Genomic DNA, 25,193 nt, shown 5'->3' with positions numbered 1-25,193 from the left:
GGGGGTGGGGGGGGGGGGGGGTGGGGGGGGGGGGGGGTGGGGGGGGGGGGGGGTGGGGGGGGGGGGGGGTGGGGGGGGGGGGGGGTGGGGGGGGGGGGGGGTGGGGGGGGGGGGGGGTGGGGGGGGGGGGGGGTGGGGGGGGGGGGGGGTGGGGGGGGGGGGGGGTGGGGGGGGGGGGGGGTGGGGGGGGGGGGGGGTGGGGGGGGGGGGGGGTGGGGGGGGGGGGGGGTGGGGGGGGGGGGGGGTGGGGGGGGGGGGGGGTGGGGGGGGGGGGGGGTGGGGGGGGGGGGGGGTGGGGGGGGGGGGGGGTGGGGGGGGGGGGGGGTGGGGGGGGGGGGGGGTGGGGGGGGGGGGGGGTGGGGGGGGGGGGGGGTGGGGGGGGGGGGGGGTGGGGGGGGGGGGGGGTGGGGGGGGGGGGGGGTGGGGGGGGGGGGGGGTGGGGGGGGGGGGGGGTGGGGGGGGGGGGGGGTGGGGGGGGGGGGGGGTGGGGGGGGGGGGGGGTGGGGGGGGGGGGGGGTGGGGGGGGGGGGGGGTGGGGGGGGGGGGGGGTGGGGGGGGGGGGGGGTGGGGGGGGGGGGGGGTGGGGGGGGGGGGGGGTGGGGGGGGGGGGGGGTGGGGGGGGGGGGGGGTGGGGGGGGGGGGGGGTGGGGGGGGGGGGGGGTGGGGGGGGGGGGGGGTGGGGGGGGGGGGGGGTGGGGGGGGGGGGGGGTGGGGGGGGGGGGGGGTGGGGGGGGGGGGGGGTGGGGGGGGGGGGGGGTGGGGGGGGGGGGGGGTGGGGGGGGGGGGGGGTGGGGGGGGGGGGGGGTGGGGGGGGGGGGGGGTGGGGGGGGGGGGGGGTGGGGGGGGGGGGGGGTGGGGGGGGGGGGGGGTGGGGGGGGGGGGGGGTGGGGGGGGGGGGGGGTGGGGGGGGGGGGGGGTGGGGGGGGGGGGGGGTGGGGGGGGGGGGGGGTGGGGGGGGGGGGGGGTGGGGGGGGGGGGGGGTGGGGGGGGGGGGGGGTGGGGGGGGGGGGGGGTGGGGGGGGGGGGGGGTGGGGGGGGGGGGGGGTGGGGGGGGGGGGGGGTGGGGGGGGGGGGGGGTGGGGGGGGGGGGGGGTGGGGGGGGGGGGGGGTGGGGGGGGGGGGGGGTGGGGGGGGGGGGGGGTGGGGGGGGGGGGGGGTGGGGGGGGGGGGGGGTGGGGGGGGGGGGGGGTGGGGGGGGGGGGGGGTGGGGGGGGGGGGGGGTGGGGGGGGGGGGGGGTGGGGGGGGGGGGGGGTGGGGGGGGGGGGGGGTGGGGGGGGGGGGGGGTGGGGGGGGGGGGGGGTGGGGGGGGGGGGGGGTGGGGGGGGGGGGGGGTGGGGGGGGGGGGGGGTGGGGGGGGGGGGGGGTGGGGGGGGGGGGGGGTGGGGGGGGGGGGGGGTGGGGGGGGGGGGGGGTGGGGGGGGGGGGGGGTGGGGGGGGGGGGGGGTGGGGGGGGGGGGGGGTGGGGGGGGGGGGGGGTGGGGGGGGGGGGGGGTGGGGGGGGGGGGGGGTGGGGGGGGGGGGGGGTGGGGGGGGGGGGGGGTGGGGGGGGGGGGGGGTGGGGGGGGGGGGGGGTGGGGGGGGGGGGGGGTGGGGGGGGGGGGGGGTGGGGGGGGGGGGGGGTGGGGGGGGGGGGGGGTGGGGGGGGGGGGGGGTGGGGGGGGGGGGGGGTGGGGGGGGGGGGGGGTGGGGGGGGGGGGGGGTGGGGGGGGGGGGGGGTGGGGGGGGGGGGGGGTGGGGGGGGGGGGGGGTGGGGGGGGGGGGGGGTGGGGGGGGGGGGGGGTGGGGGGGGGGGGGGGTGGGGGGGGGGGGGGGTGGGGGGGGGGGGGGGTGGGGGGGGGGGGGGGTGGGGGGGGGGGGGGGTGGGGGGGGGGGGGGGTGGGGGGGGGGGGGGGTGGGGGGGGGGGGGGGTGGGGGGGGGGGGGGGTGGGGGGGGGGGGGGGTGGGGGGGGGGGGGGGTGGGGGGGGGGGGGGGTGGGGGGGGGGGGGGGTGGGGGGGGGGGGGGGTGGGGGGGGGGGGGGGTGGGGGGGGGGGGGGGTGGGGGGGGGGGGGGGTGGGGGGGGGGGGGGGTGGGGGGGGGGGGGGGTGGGGGGGGGGGGGGGTGGGGGGGGGGGGGGGTGGGGGGGGGGGGGGGTGGGGGGGGGGGGGGGTGGGGGGGGGGGGGGGTGGGGGGGGGGGGGGGTGGGGGGGGGGGGGGGTGGGGGGGGGGGGGGGTGGGGGGGGGGGGGGGTGGGGGGGGGGGGGGGTGGGGGGGGGGGGGGGTGGGGGGGGGGGGGGGTGGGGGGGGGGGGGGGTGGGGGGGGGGGGGGGTGGGGGGGGGGGGGGGTGGGGGGGGGGGGGGGTGGGGGGGGGGGGGGGTGGGGGGGGGGGGGGGTGGGGGGGGGGGGGGGTGGGGGGGGGGGGGGGTGGGGGGGGGGGGGGGTGGGGGGGGGGGGGGGTGGGGGGGGGGGGGGGTGGGGGGGGGGGGGGGTGGGGGGGGGGGGGGGTGGGGGGGGGGGGGGGTGGGGGGGGGGGGGGGTGGGGGGGGGGGGGGGTGGGGGGGGGGGGGGGTGGGGGGGGGGGGGGGTGGGGGGGGGGGGGGGTGGGGGGGGGGGGGGGTGGGGGGGGGGGGGGGTGGGGGGGGGGGGGGGTGGGGGGGGGGGGGGGTGGGGGGGGGGGGGGGTGGGGGGGGGGGGGGGTGGGGGGGGGGGGGGGTGGGGGGGGGGGGGGGTGGGGGGGGGGGGGGGTGGGGGGGGGGGGGGGTGGGGGGGGGGGGGGGTGGGGGGGGGGGGGGGTGGGGGGGGGGGGGGGTGGGGGGGGGGGGGGGTGGGGGGGGGGGGGGGTGGGGGGGGGGGGGGGTGGGGGGGGGGGGGGGTGGGGGGGGGGGGGGGTGGGGGGGGGGGGGGGTGGGGGGGGGGGGGGGTGGGGGGGGGGGGGGGTGGGGGGGGGGGGGGGTGGGGGGGGGGGGGGGTGGGGGGGGGGGGGGGTGGGGGGGGGGGGGGGTGGGGGGGGGGGGGGGTGGGGGGGGGGGGGGGTGGGGGGGGGGGGGGGTGGGGGGGGGGGGGGGTGGGGGGGGGGGGGGGTGGGGGGGGGGGGGGGTGGGGGGGGGGGGGGGTGGGGGGGGGGGGGGGTGGGGGGGGGGGGGGGTGGGGGGGGGGGGGGGTGGGGGGGGGGGGGGGTGGGGGGGGGGGGGGGTGGGGGGGGGGGGGGGTGGGGGGGGGGGGGGGTGGGGGGGGGGGGGGGTGGGGGGGGGGGGGGGTGGGGGGGGGGGGGGGTGGGGGGGGGGGGGGGTGGGGGGGGGGGGGGGTGGGGGGGGGGGGGGGTGGGGGGGGGGGGGGGTGGGGGGGGGGGGGGGTGGGGGGGGGGGGGGGTGGGGGGGGGGGGGGGTGGGGGGGGGGGGGGGTGGGGGGGGGGGGGGGTGGGGGGGGGGGGGGGTGGGGGGGGGGGGGGGTGGGGGGGGGGGGGGGTGGGGGGGGGGGGGGGTGGGGGGGGGGGGGGGTGGGGGGGGGGGGGGGTGGGGGGGGGGGGGGGTGGGGGGGGGGGGGGGTGGGGGGGGGGGGGGGTGGGGGGGGGGGGGGGTGGGGGGGGGGGGGGGTGGGGGGGGGGGGGGGTGGGGGGGGGGGGGGGTGGGGGGGGGGGGGGGTGGGGGGGGGGGGGGGTGGGGGGGGGGGGGGGTGGGGGGGGGGGGGGGTGGGGGGGGGGGGGGGTGGGGGGGGGGGGGGGTGGGGGGGGGGGGGGGTGGGGGGGGGGGGGGGTGGGGGGGGGGGGGGGTGGGGGGGGGGGGGGGTGGGGGGGGGGGGGGGTGGGGGGGGGGGGGGGTGGGGGGGGGGGGGGGTGGGGGGGGGGGGGGGTGGGGGGGGGGGGGGGTGGGGGGGGGGGGGGGTGGGGGGGGGGGGGGGTGGGGGGGGGGGGGGGTGGGGGGGGGGGGGGGTGGGGGGGGGGGGGGGTGGGGGGGGGGGGGGGTGGGGGGGGGGGGGGGTGGGGGGGGGGGGGGGTGGGGGGGGGGGGGGGTGGGGGGGGGGGGGGGTGGGGGGGGGGGGGGGTGGGGGGGGGGGGGGGTGGGGGGGGGGGGGGGTGGGGGGGGGGGGGGGTGGGGGGGGGGGGGGGTGGGGGGGGGGGGGGGTGGGGGGGGGGGGGGGTGGGGGGGGGGGGGGGTGGGGGGGGGGGGGGGTGGGGGGGGGGGGGGGTGGGGGGGGGGGGGGGTGGGGGGGGGGGGGGGTGGGGGGGGGGGGGGGTGGGGGGGGGGGGGGGTGGGGGGGGGGGGGGGTGGGGGGGGGGGGGGGTGGGGGGGGGGGGGGGTGGGGGGGGGGGGGGGTGGGGGGGGGGGGGGGTGGGGGGGGGGGGGGGTGGGGGGGGGGGGGGGTGGGGGGGGGGGGGGGTGGGGGGGGGGGGGGGTGGGGGGGGGGGGGGGTGGGGGGGGGGGGGGGTGGGGGGGGGGGGGGGTGGGGGGGGGGGGGGGTGGGGGGGGGGGGGGGTGGGGGGGGGGGGGGGTGGGGGGGGGGGGGGGTGGGGGGGGGGGGGGGTGGGGGGGGGGGGGGGTGGGGGGGGGGGGGGGTGGGGGGGGGGGGGGGTGGGGGGGGGGGGGGGTGGGGGGGGGGGGGGGTGGGGGGGGGGGGGGGTGGGGGGGGGGGGGGGTGGGGGGGGGGGGGGGTGGGGGGGGGGGGGGGTGGGGGGGGGGGGGGGTGGGGGGGGGGGGGGGTGGGGGGGGGGGGGGGTGGGGGGGGGGGGGGGTGGGGGGGGGGGGGGGTGGGGGGGGGGGGGGGTGGGGGGGGGGGGGGGTGGGGGGGGGGGGGGGTGGGGGGGGGGGGGGGTGGGGGGGGGGGGGGGTGGGGGGGGGGGGGGGTGGGGGGGGGGGGGGGTGGGGGGGGGGGGGGGTGGGGGGGGGGGGGGGTGGGGGGGGGGGGGGGTGGGGGGGGGGGGGGGTGGGGGGGGGGGGGGGTGGGGGGGGGGGGGGGTGGGGGGGGGGGGGGGTGGGGGGGGGGGGGGGTGGGGGGGGGGGGGGGTGGGGGGGGGGGGGGGTGGGGGGGGGGGGGGGTGGGGGGGGGGGGGGGTGGGGGGGGGGGGGGGTGGGGGGGGGGGGGGGTGGGGGGGGGGGGGGGTGGGGGGGGGGGGGGGTGGGGGGGGGGGGGGGTGGGGGGGGGGGGGGGTGGGGGGGGGGGGGGGTGGGGGGGGGGGGGGGTGGGGGGGGGGGGGGGTGGGGGGGGGGGGGGGTGGGGGGGGGGGGGGGTGGGGGGGGGGGGGGGTGGGGGGGGGGGGGGGTGGGGGGGGGGGGGGGTGGGGGGGGGGGGGGGTGGGGGGGGGGGGGGGTGGGGGGGGGGGGGGGTGGGGGGGGGGGGGGGTGGGGGGGGGGGGGGGTGGGGGGGGGGGGGGGTGGGGGGGGGGGGGGGTGGGGGGGGGGGGGGGTGGGGGGGGGGGGGGGTGGGGGGGGGGGGGGGTGGGGGGGGGGGGGGGTGGGGGGGGGGGGGGGTGGGGGGGGGGGGGGGTGGGGGGGGGGGGGGGTGGGGGGGGGGGGGGGTGGGGGGGGGGGGGGGTGGGGGGGGGGGGGGGTGGGGGGGGGGGGGGGTGGGGGGGGGGGGGGGTGGGGGGGGGGGGGGGTGGGGGGGGGGGGGGGTGGGGGGGGGGGGGGGTGGGGGGGGGGGGGGGTGGGGGGGGGGGGGGGTGGGGGGGGGGGGGGGTGGGGGGGGGGGGGGGTGGGGGGGGGGGGGGGTGGGGGGGGGGGGGGGTGGGGGGGGGGGGGGGTGGGGGGGGGGGGGGGTGGGGGGGGGGGGGGGTGGGGGGGGGGGGGGGTGGGGGGGGGGGGGGGTGGGGGGGGGGGGGGGTGGGGGGGGGGGGGGGTGGGGGGGGGGGGGGGTGGGGGGGGGGGGGGGTGGGGGGGGGGGGGGGTGGGGGGGGGGGGGGGTGGGGGGGGGGGGGGGTGGGGGGGGGGGGGGGTGGGGGGGGGGGGGGGTGGGGGGGGGGGGGGGTGGGGGGGGGGGGGGGTGGGGGGGGGGGGGGGTGGGGGGGGGGGGGGGTGGGGGGGGGGGGGGGTGGGGGGGGGGGGGGGTGGGGGGGGGGGGGGGTGGGGGGGGGGGGGGGTGGGGGGGGGGGGGGGTGGGGGGGGGGGGGGGTGGGGGGGGGGGGGGGTGGGGGGGGGGGGGGGTGGGGGGGGGGGGGGGTGGGGGGGGGGGGGGGTGGGGGGGGGGGGGGGTGGGGGGGGGGGGGGGTGGGGGGGGGGGGGGGTGGGGGGGGGGGGGGGTGGGGGGGGGGGGGGGTGGGGGGGGGGGGGGGTGGGGGGGGGGGGGGGTGGGGGGGGGGGGGGGTGGGGGGGGGGGGGGGTGGGGGGGGGGGGGGGTGGGGGGGGGGGGGGGTGGGGGGGGGGGGGGGTGGGGGGGGGGGGGGGTGGGGGGGGGGGGGGGTGGGGGGGGGGGGGGGTGGGGGGGGGGGGGGGTGGGGGGGGGGGGGGGTGGGGGGGGGGGGGGGTGGGGGGGGGGGGGGGTGGGGGGGGGGGGGGGTGGGGGGGGGGGGGGGTGGGGGGGGGGGGGGGTGGGGGGGGGGGGGGGTGGGGGGGGGGGGGGGTGGGGGGGGGGGGGGGTGGGGGGGGGGGGGGGTGGGGGGGGGGGGGGGTGGGGGGGGGGGGGGGTGGGGGGGGGGGGGGGTGGGGGGGGGGGGGGGTGGGGGGGGGGGGGGGTGGGGGGGGGGGGGGGTGGGGGGGGGGGGGGGTGGGGGGGGGGGGGGGTGGGGGGGGGGGGGGGTGGGGGGGGGGGGGGGTGGGGGGGGGGGGGGGTGGGGGGGGGGGGGGGTGGGGGGGGGGGGGGGTGGGGGGGGGGGGGGGTGGGGGGGGGGGGGGGTGGGGGGGGGGGGGGGTGGGGGGGGGGGGGGGTGGGGGGGGGGGGGGGTGGGGGGGGGGGGGGGTGGGGGGGGGGGGGGGTGGGGGGGGGGGGGGGTGGGGGGGGGGGGGGGTGGGGGGGGGGGGGGGTGGGGGGGGGGGGGGGTGGGGGGGGGGGGGGGTGGGGGGGGGGGGGGGTGGGGGGGGGGGGGGGTGGGGGGGGGGGGGGGTGGGGGGGGGGGGGGGTGGGGGGGGGGGGGGGTGGGGGGGGGGGGGGGTGGGGGGGGGGGGGGGTGGGGGGGGGGGGGGGTGGGGGGGGGGGGGGGTGGGGGGGGGGGGGGGTGGGGGGGGGGGGGGGTGGGGGGGGGGGGGGGTGGGGGGGGGGGGGGGTGGGGGGGGGGGGGGGTGGGGGGGGGGGGGGGTGGGGGGGGGGGGGGGTGGGGGGGGGGGGGGGTGGGGGGGGGGGGGGGTGGGGGGGGGGGGGGGTGGGGGGGGGGGGGGGTGGGGGGGGGGGGGGGTGGGGGGGGGGGGGGGTGGGGGGGGGGGGGGGTGGGGGGGGGGGGGGGTGGGGGGGGGGGGGGGTGGGGGGGGGGGGGGGTGGGGGGGGGGGGGGGTGGGGGGGGGGGGGGGTGGGGGGGGGGGGGGGTGGGGGGGGGGGGGGGTGGGGGGGGGGGGGGGTGGGGGGGGGGGGGGGTGGGGGGGGGGGGGGGTGGGGGGGGGGGGGGGTGGGGGGGGGGGGGGGTGGGGGGGGGGGGGGGTGGGGGGGGGGGGGGGTGGGGGGGGGGGGGGGTGGGGGGGGGGGGGGGTGGGGGGGGGGGGGGGTGGGGGGGGGGGGGGGTGGGGGGGGGGGGGGGTGGGGGGGGGGGGGGGTGGGGGGGGGGGGGGGTGGGGGGGGGGGGGGGTGGGGGGGGGGGGGGGTGGGGGGGGGGGGGGGTGGGGGGGGGGGGGGGTGGGGGGGGGGGGGGGTGGGGGGGGGGGGGGGTGGGGGGGGGGGGGGGTGGGGGGGGGGGGGGGTGGGGGGGGGGGGGGGTGGGGGGGGGGGGGGGTGGGGGGGGGGGGGGGTGGGGGGGGGGGGGGGTGGGGGGGGGGGGGGGTGGGGGGGGGGGGGGGTGGGGGGGGGGGGGGGTGGGGGGGGGGGGGGGTGGGGGGGGGGGGGGGTGGGGGGGGGGGGGGGTGGGGGGGGGGGGGGGTGGGGGGGGGGGGGGGTGGGGGGGGGGGGGGGTGGGGGGGGGGGGGGGTGGGGGGGGGGGGGGGTGGGGGGGGGGGGGGGTGGGGGGGGGGGGGGGTGGGGGGGGGGGGGGGTGGGGGGGGGGGGGGGTGGGGGGGGGGGGGGGTGGGGGGGGGGGGGGGTGGGGGGGGGGGGGGGTGGGGGGGGGGGGGGGTGGGGGGGGGGGGGGGTGGGGGGGGGGGGGGGTGGGGGGGGGGGGGGGTGGGGGGGGGGGGGGGTGGGGGGGGGGGGGGGTGGGGGGGGGGGGGGGTGGGGGGGGGGGGGGGTGGGGGGGGGGGGGGGTGGGGGGGGGGGGGGGTGGGGGGGGGGGGGGGTGGGGGGGGGGGGGGGTGGGGGGGGGGGGGGGTGGGGGGGGGGGGGGGTGGGGGGGGGGGGGGGTGGGGGGGGGGGGGGGTGGGGGGGGGGGGGGGTGGGGGGGGGGGGGGGTGGGGGGGGGGGGGGGTGGGGGGGGGGGGGGGTGGGGGGGGGGGGGGGTGGGGGGGGGGGGGGGTGGGGGGGGGGGGGGGTGGGGGGGGGGGGGGGTGGGGGGGGGGGGGGGTGGGGGGGGGGGGGGGTGGGGGGGGGGGGGGGTGGGGGGGGGGGGGGGTGGGGGGGGGGGGGGGTGGGGGGGGGGGGGGGTGGGGGGGGGGGGGGGTGGGGGGGGGGGGGGGTGGGGGGGGGGGGGGGTGGGGGGGGGGGGGGGTGGGGGGGGGGGGGGGTGGGGGGGGGGGGGGGTGGGGGGGGGGGGGGGTGGGGGGGGGGGGGGGTGGGGGGGGGGGGGGGTGGGGGGGGGGGGGGGTGGGGGGGGGGGGGGGTGGGGGGGGGGGGGGGTGGGGGGGGGGGGGGGTGGGGGGGGGGGGGGGTGGGGGGGGGGGGGGGTGGGGGGGGGGGGGGGGGGGGGGGCGGGATAGGGGTGTGGGGGGGGGGGGGTGGGGGGGGGGGGGGGGGGGGGGGGGGGGGGGTGGGGGGGTGGGGGGGGGGGGGGGGGGGGGGGGGGATGGGGGGGGGGTGGGGGGGGGTGGGGTGGGGGGGGGGGGTGTGGGGTGGGGGGGGGGGGGGGTGGGGGGGGGGGGGGGGGGGGGGGGGGGGGGGGGGGGGGGGGGGGGGGTGGGGGGTAGACAATGTCCACTGGTTCCCCCTTATCTACATGCCTGTTTACACTCTCAAATAACTCTTGTAAGTTTGTAAGAATGTTTTGGGTGCTGTGTGGTATTTGGGCTGTATGGCCGTGTTCTAGCAGCATTTTCTCCTGACGTTTTGCCTGCATTTGTGGCTGGCATCTTCAGAGGATCGTCAGGAGAAAATGCTGCTAGAACACGGCCATACAGCCCGGAAAACACACAGCACCCAAGTGATTCCAGCCGTGAAAGCCTTCGGCAATACTTTGTAAGAATGGACTTGCCTCTGCAAAAGCCATGCTGACTCTTCCTCTGCAGGTCTTGCTTTTCTACATGTTTTATAATTTTATCTTTAATGATAGATTCTACTAAAGTACCAGGAACTGACTGGCCTGTAATTTCCTGGGTCCCCCCCTAGACCCTTCTTAAAGATTGGTGTGACATTGGCCATCTTCTAGTCTTCAGGGATGGAGGCAGATTTCAGGGATAAGCTGCATATTAAAGTGAGAAGATCAGCAATTTCATGCTTGAGCTCTTTAAGAACTCTTGGGTGAATGCAATCTGGGCCAGGGGATTCGGTAGCATTTAGTTTAACAATGGCTGCCATAACTTCTTCCTTGTCTACCACTATCTTCACTAGTTCCTCGGGTTCACCTCCTAAGAAGCTTGGGTTCAGGTGCAGGAATTTTCCTCACCTCCTCTTGGGTGAAGACAGATGCAAAGAATTCATTCAGCTTCTCTGCAATCTCCCTGTCATCTTTTAGCACACCTTTTGTTCCTTTGTCATCTAACGGGCCTACCACTTCCCTAGCTGGCTTCCTACTTTTGATGTACTTGAAGAACTGTTTGTTGCTGGTCTTGATGTTCGCAGCCATGCGTTCCTCATAATCCTTTTTTGCCTCCCTGACAGCTAACTTGCTTCTTTTTTGCCACCATTTGTGTTCTCTCTGGTATTCTGGTACTCTGGTATTCTGGTATATGAACTGCCACATAAATGATAAACAATGTACGTAACATTTAAGTGGTTTAAGATTCCAGTACATAAATACAGTGCAAAATATATACATATATACACACCTACATAGATACAAAATAATAATAAGTAGGATAATAATAATCTTAAGCTATACAGATAACAATAGGATTCTATTTTGAGGGTCAGAATTGTATAGGTAATGTAATGAAGGATCCCATACTTTATAAAAAGGATTTTTTGTGAATTAAAGTTGTCAGTTTGTCCGCTGTTCTGTAATCTTGAACCTTTAACAACCATTCATCATATGATGGCAATTCTTGTGTCTTCCAATATCTGGCTATCACTACTCTTGCTGCTGTCGTTAAATAATAAAGAAGTGTTTTGAGTCTTTGTAGAATAACATCATTAGAGTCCCAGATCGATAGAAGGTATAGGTCAGGTCGTTTCTCAAACTTGTAATTTAATATGAATTCTATGATGTTGTGTATTGTGTCCCAAAATCGTGAGATTTTCGAGCAAGTCCACCAACAGTGGAAGAAGGTGCCATCTCTCTCTGCACACTTCCAACAGGGGCGAACAGTGTTGGTACATCTTGGATAATTGTGAAGGAGTTAGATGCCACCTGTAAAACATTTTCACGTTATCTTCTTTGATTTCAGTAGAAAGTGTCAATTTGATGTTGTTTCTCCAGAGTTTTCCCCAGGTCTCCATTTATATGGTTTTACTGAGATTCCTCGCCCAGAGTATCATATTATCCTTCACTAAATTTGACTCTTGTCTTAGATTCTAAAAGTAGGTTGTATGTTTTCCTGATAGCCATCTTATTTGGTGATTTCTATATAAGGTCCAAAGTCGTGTCTCTTTCTAGAAATGTCCAGCGTTTTTTTTCTTTTTGCAGATATTTTTCTAGATGATAGTAAACGTCCAGTTGAAAGGGAGAATCATTTATCGGTATTTCTAATCTTGGTTTAAGTGTGTAAGTATCCTCTTTCAAAAAAATCCTCTTTCAAAGCAGACGAGAACACTATTAAGTGGCTGATGATTGCCCCTGAGTGGAGGAGGTTACACCTATTGGAAAATACAACTCCAGATCCTCCAATTAGCATTTACCATTTGGAATTGAAGTAAAGCACGGCAAAGACTCCTGCTTGGTTGAAAGCAGATCTCTGGGAAGATGACTGAACAATGATCTCTGCGGAAGGAAGTAGTTTAAATCAAAGTCTTGGAGGTGCCCTTCCAGAGGAGTAGGAACATTGGAAGATCCAGAGCACTGGCATCAATGGTATTAGATTGTTATTCTGTGCATTCTACATTTACAAACCTCTGTTTACACAACAGACACAAAAGAATGCCCAGGGAAGGGAGGGAGTGCTTGCTTCAATCTAGCTGGAGAGGTTCAGGGATGGGTCAGAAACCTTGCCATCTGCCCTGGAAGCCAGCCCAGCCTCTTAATTATAGCTGTGGGGGTGGGCAGCATGGTGTGGAAAGGGTGTTCAGCATGTACTCAGAGATGCTGCTCACAGGCTGATATTGTTCCTATGGCTGCCACTCAATTCGAGGCTCCTTGGCTCACCAATCATATCACCCTCATCAACTCCGGCCTCTGATGAGAAATTTCCTCTTCTTTCATGCCCTCCCCCTGCAAGAGGAAACCTGTCTCCTAATATGATACCCTCTGTAATACATGCAGGGACCACCTAAATTGGGGGAGTGGAAGATCTCCCAGGATTACAGCTGAACTCCAGATGGCAGAGATGAGTTCCCCGGAAGAGTTTGGATTTATACCCCGCCTTTCTCAACCACAAGGAGTCTCAAAGCGGCTTGCAAACTCCTTCCCTTCCTCTCCCCACAACAGGCACCTTGTCAGGTAGGTGGGACTGAGAGAGTTCAAAGAGAACTGTGACTAGGTCAAGGTCACCCAGCAGGATTCGTGTGGAGGAGTGGAGAGTCAAACCCAGTTCTCCAGATTAGAGACCACCCTGGCTGAATGACAAGGCATTTTATCTCACGGTTTCCCCCGCAAAAAAAACACTGCTGTTTTCAGGTGCCATGGCTGAATCTCCGGGAATTTTCCACTTCAGAGTTAGCAACCCTCCTTCCCCCAGATTCATCTACTGAAATCAGTGTCGTGGCGAAGAACTGAAAACCATAATCAGGAAAACTGGGTTTGATTCCCCACTCCTCCTACGAGCAGCAGGCTCTCCTGGTGAACTAAGTTTGTTTCCCCACTCCTACTGGGTGAACCTGGAGCAGTCACAGTTCTTTCGGAACTCTCAGCCCCACCTACCCCACAAAGTGTCTGCTGTGGGGAAAGGAAGGGAAGGAGTTTGTCAGCTGCCGTGAGACTCTTTGTGGCTGAGAAAAGTGGGAGATAAATCTAATTTCTTTTTCAGATTCATTCTGCTCAAGTCAGCTTGGGATTTTTCCTGGATCCAGGGCTGCTGTTGGAGAAACAGATGGCCCCAAATGCTCTTTCCTCACAACCTGTAGTTCAGAAGATGACTCCCAATTGCAAGACCTGAGCAAGGCTGTGTTGAGCCATCTCGGAGGTCATTCATTCACGGGGTTCACCTTCAGCCGGAAGAGGCTCGATGGCACTGAACACGCAAACAGTGGCCTTCAGTGAATTGCCCTACCATTCAAGCCCTCCATGACCTTCCTGGGCCCACATACAGGAGAGGACTGGCTTCCTCCTCAGATTCCCACCTGGCACTTGTGTTCTTCTCAGCATGGTCTGTTCTCAGTCTCCACCTTTTTGAAAACATGTTCTGCCACAATCTGGAATCGAGCCTTTTTGTTGGCTGCCTCCTGCCTCTGCAACGGCCTCCTGGAAGAGGCTGGGGGACTCCAGCCCTCCTGGCTTTCCAGTGAGTCTAAAAACTAGAAATGTTCCAAAAAAGCTTTGTGGGCAGTCTGAGCCTGGGCAAAGTGCAGCACCCGCTGTTGGAAAGCATAAGGTCTTTTAAGTCTGGTTTTAGTGGGATTTTATCCCTGGTTTATAATGGTTGTCTTATGAAATCCTTTTATATTGTTGATTTTTTTCAAAATTGACTTACTGAACGTGGAGAACTTTGACCTCCCAAGTATCTCCTCCCCCCCCCCCCCATTCCATTTGGGTGGACAACCCAGAAAAAGCTGTTGAAGACGAATAATGGGAGGGGCAAAGGTCCATGCAGGAGTAGGGACAGGTGCCATATTCTCGGTCCTGCCCTGCCTTTGTAGATTTTAGTAGCCATTTCCCATTTTCTTCCAAGTAAAAGAAAGAATTGTTTTTCACAGCCATGATCAACCGGACATTGTGGGTTTTCTGAGTTGTGTGGGCATTCCAGGGGTGTGACAGGGTTAGGGTGTTTCGGAGCATTCCAGGGACGTTCCAGGGCAGGGCGGGGGCATGGCAGGGGCGCAGGGTGCACGCATGCCCTGGACAGAGTTTCCCCTTGCTCCGTCCTTGGCACTCAGTCTCTAAAAGGTTCGCCATCACTGCCTTATAGCATTGAATTATTTTGGCTTCTGAGTGTATTGCGCATGTGGTACTTTTTATTGCCAGTTTTTAATTCTTACCTTTAAGCAGGGAAGGGACTTTTCCACATATACCTTTTAATATAATTATTCAGTTTATAAACCATTCTGGGGGTGGGGCACAATGCAGTGTACAACAATATATACAATTAATACAATAAAATATAAAGATTTAAATCTACAATTCCCACAGTATGGCACCCTTACCTTTTTAACCCCTGGAGTAAGATTAATAACATATAAAATATCAATAAAGAGCTGAAACTGTAAAAAGAACGCAAAAGCTTGCGAAACATTTCTTAAACCTCTCTTCCATGAATCTGTCTAATCCCCCTTGAGAGTTAGCATGTTGCAGTGGTTAAGAGTAGTGAACGGTAACATCGGTTTGATTCCCCACTCTTCCACATGAGCAGTGAACTCTTATCTGGTGAACTGGATTCTATGGCTACCCGTCTTGATCCTCCTTGATCTGAGATTGCAAATGCCTTAGCAGACCAGGTGCTCGGGAGCAGCAGCAGCAGAAGGCCATTGCTTTCACCTCCTGCACGTGAGCTCCCAAAGGCACCTGGTGGGCCACTGCGAGTAGCAGAGTGCTGGACTAGATGATCCAGCAGGCTTTTTCTTATGTTCTTATGTGAGTTGGTTGAAGCAGATGGATTTGGCTGAGGAGGACAGAGTTGACTTCTCAATCTTTTAAAAATTATCTTTTGCCAATCATCTTTTAAATTATCTTCTGTACTTAAAGAAGGGAGGTTTTGCAGGGTCATCCCTGAGGGTACATCTGGCTGTTTTGTCAGCATTTCATCAGGGAATTGTGGGCAAGTCTTTCTTTTCACGTGACTTGTCCAAGAGGTTTTTAAAGGGAATGAACAATTTTAATCCTCTTACTTCGGTTCTTACCACAGTGATCATTGCCATTTGTTTCGGCCCATTTGATGACTAAACCATCTGAACCAATAGCTTCAACATCTGTTACCTTTCTGTGAAGCCATGCTTTTAATGGGCATTACCTTGTCTCAAAGAGTCAGTGAATTGGCAGAATTGGGCGTCAACCCACCATTTCTCAAAATATTTGACGAGAGGGTCGTGCTAAGGCCTAGTCTCCCTTTTTTTGCCGAAGTTGGGTGTCCAAGTTTCATTTGTAGTGTTACCTGTTTTTTCCCTAGGCCACAATCAGAGGCAGAAAGAATTTTGCATAGTTTGGATATGAGACGAGCTCTGATCTTTCATTTAGATCAGACTAAATGTTTTGAAAAAGAAGGTCTTCATTTGTTGCTTGTGGAGGCCCCAGCAAGAGATCCGAAGCACCATCTCAGACATTATCAAGGTGGACAACACACAGAGGCGGGGAGGTGGTATCCATAACAGGTGTGGGCGCATTCAACTAGGGCCCAAGCAGCATTTTTGGCATTCCACAGAGGTGTATCGATCCATGACATCTACAGAGCAGCAACACAGCCATCGGCTTTGTGAATAACGCAAACATGAAAAGATCAAAGGTTAATAAGAGAGATACATCTGACCAGATGATTGAAAATGTGTTTTTCTATATTTTAATGAACACTGAAATGATAATGAGATATATACACAACATGTATTCTACTGGAATCACATATTGCCAAAATCATTTTTAACCTGAATGTATGTGAAATCTTTCACCCTGTGAAAGGGAGCTTTCTGATTCTGACCCACCCTCAGGAATGTTAGGAAACGGCTATCTTGATTGAAAACCAGAAAAGCAGAATTCAGTTTATTGCCCTGCCTATGGGAGGGACAAACACAGAAGCCAAAGAGCAGAGGAAAATCCCAGCTTTTGGGTAAGGAAGGGGCAGACTAGCCAGTTATAGACACACACACACACACATAAAAACAACACACAAGCATAGCAAATGAATTTGCTGGGAATAGTCTGTGTGTTTTTGGTGCATCTTTAAGTACACCAAGTAGGCACAAAATGTTGGCGTCAAGTGCAGAACTGAGCTTCATGAGAACCTCAGCTTTAATTCTCTGAAGATAAGATTTTGTAAGGAAGTCTTGCCTGGAGAATAGGATGTATTCCCCACTGTCCTGGGCGATTCACATCAACTAATGCAGGAAGGTGTTTCAGTCATTGGTTCACCTTAGTCTCAGGTGGGGAGCTGTGCTGCTGAAGCGGTAGAAGAAAATCTGAGCCTAGAAGCACATTAAAGCCCAACTAAATATCCCAAGATATTAGCTTCCATGAGCCAAAGCTCACTTCATAAGAACATTAGAAGAGCCCGGCCAGATAAGACCAGTGAGGGTCAATCTAGTGTCTTTTTCTAGTCCTTCATCCTGTCTCACACAGGGCATAGCATCTGAGGCCTTTCCCTAGGATTGTCTTCTGGCACTGTTGTTCATAGGATGACTGCCTCTGAATGAAGTAACAAAAGTAAAATACGGTCCAGAAGCTTTTGCAACTGGCCAAAGTTTTCTGGTTTTAACATAGTTCAGGCAAGAGATACACACACCAAAATAATTAAAGAACCCAGTTGATGTACACCCTTTTGTTTCTGTCTGATAGATAATTTCTCTAAGGAAAGGAGATTAAAATACCAGGTGCAAGCTGTTAGCTTTTTGTAACAAGGTCTGATATAATGTTTAAGGGAGTTGATGAATTTTGCTGAAGGTGTATTAAAATAGATTTAAATAGGTTATAAACAGGTTGTTTAAATAGGTTGTATATTAGGCTTAAAACGGTTTTAGAGAACAGCTATTCAATGTACAGTTTAATAAATATATTAATGGAATGTATATAATATATTCTTCATTATGAATAGAGAAAACTGTGTTCTTTGTGCCTTTAAAAGTTTATAAGTCTCTGGTTCACACAATGTTTTAGAAAGAGCCAAGTTGCCCAGGAAGAATTGGCTTCCTATCTCTCCCAGTCCGACCTGGCCACTGTGATCCATGCGACGGTCACCTCGAGGCTGGATTACTGTAACTCGCTCTACGCGGGCCTTCCCTTGCGACTGATCCGGAAGTTGAAGCTGGTCCAGAATGCAGCGGCACGGCTCTTAACAGGTGGTGGTTATTCAGATCATATCACCCCTGTGCTGTGCCGGCTGCACTGGCTCCCGGTGGAGTTCCGGATCGTTTTCAAGGTGCTGGTACAAACCTTTAAGGCCTTACGCGGCATGGGGCCCACATACCTACGGGACCGCATCACCCCTTATGTCCCACATAGACCGCTGCGCTCGACAACAGCTGAGTTACTGGTGACCCCTGGTCCCGGGACGATACGGCCGGCCTCAACCCGGGCCAGAGCCTTTACGGCTCTGGCCCCTGCCTGGTGGAATGCCTTGCCTCCGGCGGTGCGGGCCCTGCGGGACCTTAACGAGTTCCGCAGGGCCTGCAAGACGGAGCTATTCCACCGGGCCTTTGGGGGGGCCGGCCGCGGATCCACTGCCCCCTACTGAAACTGAAATTGTATTTAAAACCGAAAGTGAGACTGCCATTCCATCTTGCTATGGCCGGGCCTTATTTATTTATGATTCCATCATAGGCCCTGCCTACTTCTTCCCTCCTTTCCCTTTGGCCTTTGATTGGGCGCCTGTTTCAACAATTTTACCCATAAATCGGGCTGTTTAATTTATAGCTTTTATTGTTGTAAACTGCTGCTTAGGTTTTAATGATTTTAGTGTTTATGTGTTGATTTGCTGTTTGATTTAACAGCCATGCTGTGAGCCGCCTTGAGCCCTTCGGGGATAAGGCGGCCTATAAGTTTAATAAAATAAATAAATAAAATAAACCTGCCTGAAGACGCCCACCGAGATTCAGCCACAGTCCCTAAACTCAATATATTACATAAGGTTGAGATGGCCAGAATGGAAGAGAACTCTTAGACGTTTAATTGGAAGTGCGATTGTAACCCCCATGCCCAGAATGGGTTGGCCCAGAATGGGTTGACCCAGTAAGGGGGTGGAGACTCGGAGCAGCAGAGAGGTTGCAAGAGCTCTTTTGCAGAGGACAAGGCTACCAGACTCGGACCTTGATTTCTATAAGCCCTTAACACCTTGTTAAGGTAATTGCAATATTGTTGGGAACTACTGGGAAGGTAGTTGTTGTTTTGCTGTGTTGTAAATGTTGGAGTTTATTGTTTCAGGGTTTTCTTTTGTGGTTGTAATGGGTGAGAGTTCTCCTGGAGACCTTCATCATGTTGCAACCTGTTCATCAAGCCCTTGGAGTCTTCAGGAGCCAGCCAACTTGCAAAGGAGAATTTGGACTTGGCAATATCAGTAGACTGTAAATAGAAGGACTTGAAATGCAACCTGAACAGGACCTTGAATCAGAGGCGTAGCTACCATGGGGACATCCGGGGACAAGCGCCCCGGGCGCCACCTTGTGGTGGGCGCAAAAATTGCAGGTTCGTTAGTGGCTTTTTCTATTTTTCAGGGTTTTTCCCATTTTTGGCCTGCAGGGGGTGCAGTTTTTAGGCTAGCAGCACCAAACTATCAGACTATTATCAGGTGACTCTCCTGATGATACCAGCCAAGTTTGGTGCAGTTTGGTTCGGGGGGTCCAAAGCTATGGACCCCCAAAATGGGTGACCCCATACTCCATTATTTCCAATGGGAGCTAATAGTAAACGGGGCTACCATTTTGAGGGTCCATAACTTTGGATCCCCTGAATCAAACTTCACTAAACCTAGGTGGTATCATAAGGATAGTCTCCTGCTGATACCACCCAGGTTTGGTGCAGTTTGGTTCAGGGGGTCCAAAGTTATGGACCCCCAAAAGGGGTGCTCCATCCTCCATTGTTTCCAATGGGAGCTAATGGTAGATGGGGCTACCCTTTTGAGGGTCCATAACTTTGGGCTTCCTGAACCAAACTTCACTAAACCTGGGTGGTTTAATCAGGAGAGTCTTCTGAAGATAACCTAAAAGTTTGGTACTGTTAGCTTAAACATTGCTCCCCTGACAGGCACCCTCAAATTTTCCCCAGGTTCTCTCTTTAAATCCACCTCCTTTGGAGTGGATTTAAAGGGAGAATCTGGGCTCCCTAGATTAAAAAAAACATTAAAAGTATTGTTGAAGGCTTTCAAAAACCAGATTCAACTGGTAGTTGTGAGTTTTACAGGCTGTGTAGCCGTGGTCTGATAGATCTTGTTCCTAACATTTCGCCTGCATCTGTGGCTGGCATCTTCAGAAGTGTATCACAGAGAGAAGTCTGTTATAAGAGAAGGCTGGACACAGTGTATAATAGACTTCTCTCTGTGATACACCTCTGAAAATACCAGCCACAGATGCAGGTGAAACATTAGGAACAAGATACACCAGACCACGGCCACACAGCCCAGAAAACCCACAATAACCAACATTGAAAATGATGCTGTTTGGGGTGGGGAATCTACCCTGAAACAGCATCACTTTCAATGTTGTTTAAACTAGGGAGCCCAGAGTATCCCCTTAAGGTGGATTTAAAAGGAGAATCTGGGCTTTGTAGTTTAAACAACATTAAAAGTGATGCTGTTTCAGGGTGGATTCCCTGCCTTCAAAAAATAGCATCACTTTCAATGTTGTTTAAACTAGGGAGCCCTGGGTGTGTTCAGATTTGTGTGTTGGGCCATGTTCTATAATGCAATGGTGACTTTGAGATGACCTGGTGCAAAAAATGTTGTTTGGTCGTGGTGGGGGAGGGATGCTGCCCAAATGGGGGGGGGGGGCGCAAAACTCAGATTTTGCCCCGGGCTCCATTTACCCTAGCTACACCCCTGCCTTGAATTGTAACGTTAAATGTTGATGTTTTAAAAGTGTTAATTGTAAAGAAAAGTAAACCATTTTGTTGTTTAAAAATTGTTGTTGCAACTCATTCCAAGTACTGCCCCACAGAACCCACAGTTAGAGGTTACACGATACTGCAGTGTAAAGTTGCCTCATCGTGACGGATGTGAGACTGATGGTTTTGTTTTGAGCAGTGATGTATTCTTAGTCCTTTTCTTATAGAAAAAAGGGACTTTCTTTGCCAGTCCAGCCCTCTCCTGTTTGCTACTAGATTCATCTCTGACGAATAAAATTGATTGTCTCCAGCCTCTTGGCTCCTGGCATGCCTCCCCCCTCCCCTTGCCGGGAGTAAAAGGTAGACTGCAGGTGGCTTCTTGGAGCAACATGAACGCAGAGGCTCCATTGATAGACCTCTCCTCCATGAACCTGTCCCATCCCCCTTGGGAGCTAAGATGGTGCAGTGGTTAACAGCAGTTGGATGCTAACGTGGAGGACTGGGTTTAAGTCCCCTCTCTTGCGCATGAGCAGTGAGCTCTTATCTGGTGAACTGGATTTGCGTTGGGCAGATTCTGAGTAGCTTTTTATATGGGAGCTTGACACGCGTGCATATATTCTTTTTAGACAGTATTTAACATGTGTGGAAGAGCGGGGGGGGGGACGATTAAAACAGCAGCACCCCTGCAGGGAAAGGGACATCTCTGCGGGTCTCCCAGGCGCCCCCAGGCCCCCTCCCAGCTGCTCCCCCTCCCGACCACCTCAGCGGCCCTCGGAGGGTTAAAGGGAGAGAGAGACGCAGTCCCAGAGAGGCCGCGGAGGGAGGGGGAGCCACACTTCCTGCCCCTCCCGGAAGTCTCCTCTGCTCCTCCCCGGATGCCGTTAGAATGGCCGGGCGGGAGGCCGGTGAGCTGGAGGCTGCGGGATGGGGGGGGAGGGGCTGCAAGGCGAGGCCCGCGGCAGAGGTGGGGGTCGGGGGGGGGTCCCTTGGCCCCCGCGGAGGTTTGGGGGGCGGGATCCGAACTCGGAGGGGCTGGGGGTCCCCGTGGCGCTTTTCGGATGGGGGGGGGAGGGGCGACCACAGGGGAGTCTTGGGGGGGGGGGGCGTGTTGAGCGAAGGACCCAGAGAGGTGGGACCGGGGTGGTGGTGGTGGAGGATCAAGAGGGGGAGGCGGGCTCTGGATCATCCAACCGTGGGGGAGACTCCCGTGTGGAAGGGGGCCCCGTTGCTTCTGGAGTGTGCCTGCAAAACAGCCACAGTGGGAGACCACACCAGTCTTTCTGTCTCCTCCACCCCCGTTTCGTTCTCCTTCTCCTTCGCTCTTGTCAGTTTCCTACTGTTTGGGGGCTCTTTTTTCTACTCTGCTGCAGATTCATGGGGAGGACCTTTTATTTCCAGGCCTTGCTAACATAAATGTGCGGCATTGCTTAATGGATGACAGAGATGTGACATATTTAGCTCTTGCTCTGTAGCTTGGCTGTATTCCAAGAGAGCGGGGGCGGGGGGGGGGGAGCATACAGCTGCCTTTGTGGGATAAAAAAAGGTGATGCTTAGAATCCCTCAGTCTTTCCTGGATTTTGTCCACATGTCAAGTTCTCACAGAGACTAACATGGTGGAGGGGACGGGGAAAACATCAGGGCCTTCCTATCTGCTTTTTCCACATATGGATTGAAGGGAGCTTCACCTGAGACTGCGGATAGAGCAGGGGTAGGGAACCTGAGGCTCTCCAGATGTTCAGGAACTACAATTCCCATCAGCCCCTACCAGCATGGCCAATTGGCCATGCTGACAGAGGCTGATGGGAATTGTAGTTCCTGAACATCTGGAGAGCCGCAGGTTCCCTACCCCTGGGATAGAGGAATGCATTTCCCCTTCTGTTAAAATTTCCCTGCCACAGAAACGCATCATGGCCAGTCGAGGTAGGGAGGGCAAGAACTATTTCCTTGGATGGCTAGTTTTCTGTGTGCAGGGAGATAGTCACTCCTAGCTGGCATCTGTCACCTGCAACTTTACGTCAAGCAGTCCATCCTATCTCTCAGGACGCTGCCTGCTCAAAACCAGCATAGCCCCCTGAATGTCTTGGCTACTCTGAGTGCGGGGAGGGTGTGGGGTAGTTTCAGGCATGTCACGGACTCTTTGCCCCAGAGAGGATGTGCAGTGGTTGTGTATGAATATGAGACCACCTCCAATAAACAATGGCTTAGTGGGAGAAAGATGATGGGTCAAACACTCCGGATCCTTCCTAGATCAAAGGTGGTCCCCTCAGTTGTGACCAAAGCCGTTATGCAGAGAGGGTCATTCAAAGAACTGGCACAGGAAATGTGTTTGTAGTGCAAAAAAGGAATTCCCCACCCCTTTTATTTCTCACCCTCCCAGGCAAGAGTGAAAAGTCGTACTTGATGCCTTCTCCACCATCTCCTGCTCTTGGCGGAAGTAAGAGAGCCACCATGCAGTCAGCTCAGGTAAAGGGGGGGAGGGGCCGGGGGCGGGTTACTGGTCAAAAATGCAGGAGAGGGCAGGGATGGTTCAAAACTGGACCATGAATGAAACCAGAGGCCTTTGTAAAGATAGGCGTGAGCGGTTGTTCCCATATTGCAGGGGCAGCGCTTGATGGAATACTGGACAGCACAGAACAGTTACTAACCATATTGTCAGGTGGCCCTCTCCTTCAAAGGAACTGCCAAAGGAACATTCACACCTTCAGTGGGAAAGGGGCACAGATTGGGATATGCTACTGGATCTTTCTCTCACTGCTCTTCCTTTGAGTTTCTTTGATGCTAACTGGGCAAGGACCCTGGCGCTGTCTCCAAAGGGGAGACACTCGCTCTTCTGGTCTTGGGACACTCAGCTCCCTAACGGGCCTTCCTATTCTTTGTTTCTTTCACATTCCTGGGAAAGGGGCAGGGGGAGGGTGATGAGCCTGTGGGAATAAAATCTGTTCCCTGGGCAGGGGTGGCTAGAACTGGCTTTAGCAAAGCCGGGTGCATTCTGCTGCATCAATCGTCTTCTGAGCCCAGAATCCAGAGCCTTGTATTGACTTCAGACATAGAACTTGCCATAAATTCTAAAAGGTCCACCATGTCGTCTTCTCTTCCAGCCGTCACGTTGAACAAGCCATTTTTTATGCTTTTCAAAATTGCAAATCTCGTAAATGAGGGCATAAACTAGAATGTTTAAAAAGACTGAGTTTAATTCTTCGAATATATTTTCTGCATTCATTATTGAGCCAGGTATTTTGTCAGACGGTCCTAGAAGTCACTGTCAGTTTTGTACAGACTGGCTTAAAAACATCCAAAATACCAAACTACATTCCTACCGTTCCGACAGTATTCTTCTGTTTCATAAACCCAATGAGCAGGAGCTTGCAGTCCCCGGAATACATAAAATTCATTGCTGCAGGGATTCTCTCTGGGAAGTATTCAAGTCGCCTCCGGCTTTTTCTCCCTGCAGCAACTGAATTGTAAGGCCAGGCAGCAGGAAGCAAAAGAGCAAATTGCAAAGGAAAATGATCATCTCCAAAATAATCAGCCACATCCTGATCCATTGGGGTGGGTGGGGGTGGGGTGGGGACCAATAGCATGGGCTCAAGACCAGAAGAAAGATGCTTATGAGTTGCTAAAAAAAGGCAGTGATTTCTTGACCCTATCAGAAAGCAGGGCAGGAGGGGGAGAGGAAAGGGGCCACATCAAACCTTCAGAAGATTGTGCAGGTCTCTCTCTTCATATTTAGTTTTAGTTTCACCTGGTTGTTGAACTGTGGAATTCCAGAAGGATCTCTGGAATTTGACCCCCAAATTAACAGAGTCGGAACAATGTGCAAGCACGTGTGTCGGGATGGAGATTGAGATAGAATTGCAGAAGAAAATGCTCATAATGAAAAGGACCAGGTGTTTGTTTAACCCACCTAGGGTCAGTAGAAAATGGACTAGTTTAAGAAAGCAAGCAAGATGTTTGCTAGCTGGATTTTCCTTGGTAAGGGAAAATATTTACAGCCATATAATTTGGCTTATAAATTAAATAAGCAAACCCATTGTTCCTTCTATCAGGAGAAGATTGAAATGTCCATTCAGGCCTCAGACCCGGCTGTCTCTGCTTTTGACTTTTCCGCCCACAGATCAGCTTTCCACTGATGTAAAGAAATGTTTCCTACTCTTCCTCGTTGCAGGGTAGGGTGTCGTTTGAAGAGGTGGCCGTGCATTTCACCAAGGAGGAATGGGCCCTGCTGCGGCCCACCCAAAGGGCGCTGTACAAGGAAGTGATGCTGGAGAACTTTTGGAATGTGTCTTCTCTGGGTGAGGATCCTTTTCTTCTGGACTGATTCCAGTGGCTGATCTTAGCCAACCTCCATTGTTCTTCCTCTGATTTGGGAGGTCTTTTGGGTTTACATTGCAGAGAACCAACCCCTCCCTGGCAATCCTTTTGCTCAATGAGCTGAGATGACATCAGAAGAGGTTAAAGAGAAGGTGCCCCTCCGGTCTTGCCTTACCTGGACTGAGAGGTTGCTGTGGAGGGAACATTGCCAATTATTTAGTTTACAGCTGGCATTTTCTTTTCAGTTTGGCAGGGAGCGCCAAAAAACTGCCAGTTCTGGATGGATGATTCTTGGCTCTCTACTGTCTTCCATTCCTAATACTTGTCTGTTGTGTATTTCTGGATGTGTTGTCAACCTTACTTGGGGAATTTATTTGCACTCAGGATAATTTTGGTGGTGGTTGTTTTTTTCCCTCCTGATCACAAGGTCCTCTGATTGCTAAGCCTGAGCTGATAGCCCATCTAGAAGAGGAAGACGAAGGGTTTCTCAGGATCTTCGATGAAGCGGAGGAACTACCAGGTAGCTACTATATGTTCCTTGGGCCTGTACTTTGCGTGTGCTTCCTTTGAAGAGCAGGTGGATTTTTATGTGGCTTATCCTCACTGTTTGACTTTCCTCAGAGATTGAATGAGGTGTAAATGTGAAGGTGGTGGCTGTAGATCTGGAACCTATGAAAACAGCCTGCTTCCTTGTACCAAGTCAGATCACTTGTTCACTGTCCACCCTGAGTGGCTCTCTGGCAGGGCTGTTTCTCAGGCACCTGACACCCTTTTAGATGGAGATTGCAGGCACTGATCTGGGGGAATCTGTGGACTTTGTGGGAGGCTGCAGTCTGTATCCTTCTGAGATGATACATGATTGAGAACAGCTGCTCTTTCTGATGATGTTTCAACTGAAAGGGAAGGAATGGTGAAGTTATTTCCAAGATTGGACATCCTTTGAATGTAAACGTCTAATTTCTCTAATCCATTTCTGTAATTATTTTCCATTCCTATTTTTTCCCCAGGTTTAGCTGAAATAAAAAAGAGAGAGGGAGAGAGAGAAGGTGTAGTAGTAGCCTTTGAGGGGACTGCTGCTCCTTCATTTTAATAAAAAGCTGGGGGAGAGAATGTGGCTTACACAACTTCGGGGGTGCCTTTCTGAGAATACGAGGGCGATTCATTCATGCTCTGGCCAGGGGGACATTTATGAGTCAAACAACACAAAAATTCCCACAAGAGCCCCAGTTCCATGAACCCTCACTGACCTGGGAACAGAAATCAATTAAGCATTTTTCACTGACTAAGAACAAAATAACATGCCTGTGGCTACATTTGGGGGCTGGTGTTTTGATTTCCAGTTTAGGACAGAGAAGGATCTCTTAGCCAGTAACTTCCCCAATGAAATCCTATGCTACTTTTAATTGACACCAACTAAAGATCAGTCTATATCATGTGGTTTTTCACAGGACCAGATTGCCATCCAGGATTCTGGAAATGGTTTTTAGACACCGGGCGCTCCAGTTCTTGCATGCTGTACAGCAAGTAATTCAGTTCAGTCTC

General features: G+C 63.3%; 1 protein-coding gene across 22 annotated transcripts in view; it reads left to right on the top strand.

The window, feature by feature from the left end:
• Positions 1-25,193, top strand: part of LOC125425246 (zinc finger protein 420-like) — a 92,261-nt gene that overhangs the window by 53,436 nt on the left and 13,632 nt on the right. For 3 of the 22 annotated variants that reach the window (XM_048482833.1, XM_048482814.1, XM_048482816.1), the window contains 2 exons: positions 23,506-23,632; positions 24,079-24,171. The exons of 12 other annotated variants lie outside the window; for them this stretch is intronic. In XM_048482833.1, coding sequence (XP_048338790.1) covers positions 23,506-23,632; positions 24,079-24,171 — 220 coding nt within the window. Of the gene's footprint in view, positions 1-20,137; positions 20,246-21,575; positions 21,595-21,619; positions 21,804-23,505; positions 23,633-24,078; positions 24,172-25,137; positions 25,176-25,193 lie in introns of those variants that run through there. 7 more of the 22 variants (XM_048482815.1, XM_048482820.1, XM_048482822.1 and 4 more) reach the window with 7 other exon arrangements.

The sequence above is a fragment of the Sphaerodactylus townsendi genome, unplaced genomic scaffold (genome assembly GCF_021028975.2).
Source record: "Sphaerodactylus townsendi isolate TG3544 unplaced genomic scaffold, MPM_Stown_v2.3 scaffold_24, whole genome shotgun sequence".
NCBI classification, from domain to species: domain Eukaryota; kingdom Metazoa; phylum Chordata; class Lepidosauria; order Squamata; family Sphaerodactylidae; genus Sphaerodactylus; species Sphaerodactylus townsendi.
The sequence above is the reverse complement of the archived record's forward strand: the minus strand, read 5'-3'. Positions and strand labels throughout refer to the sequence as shown.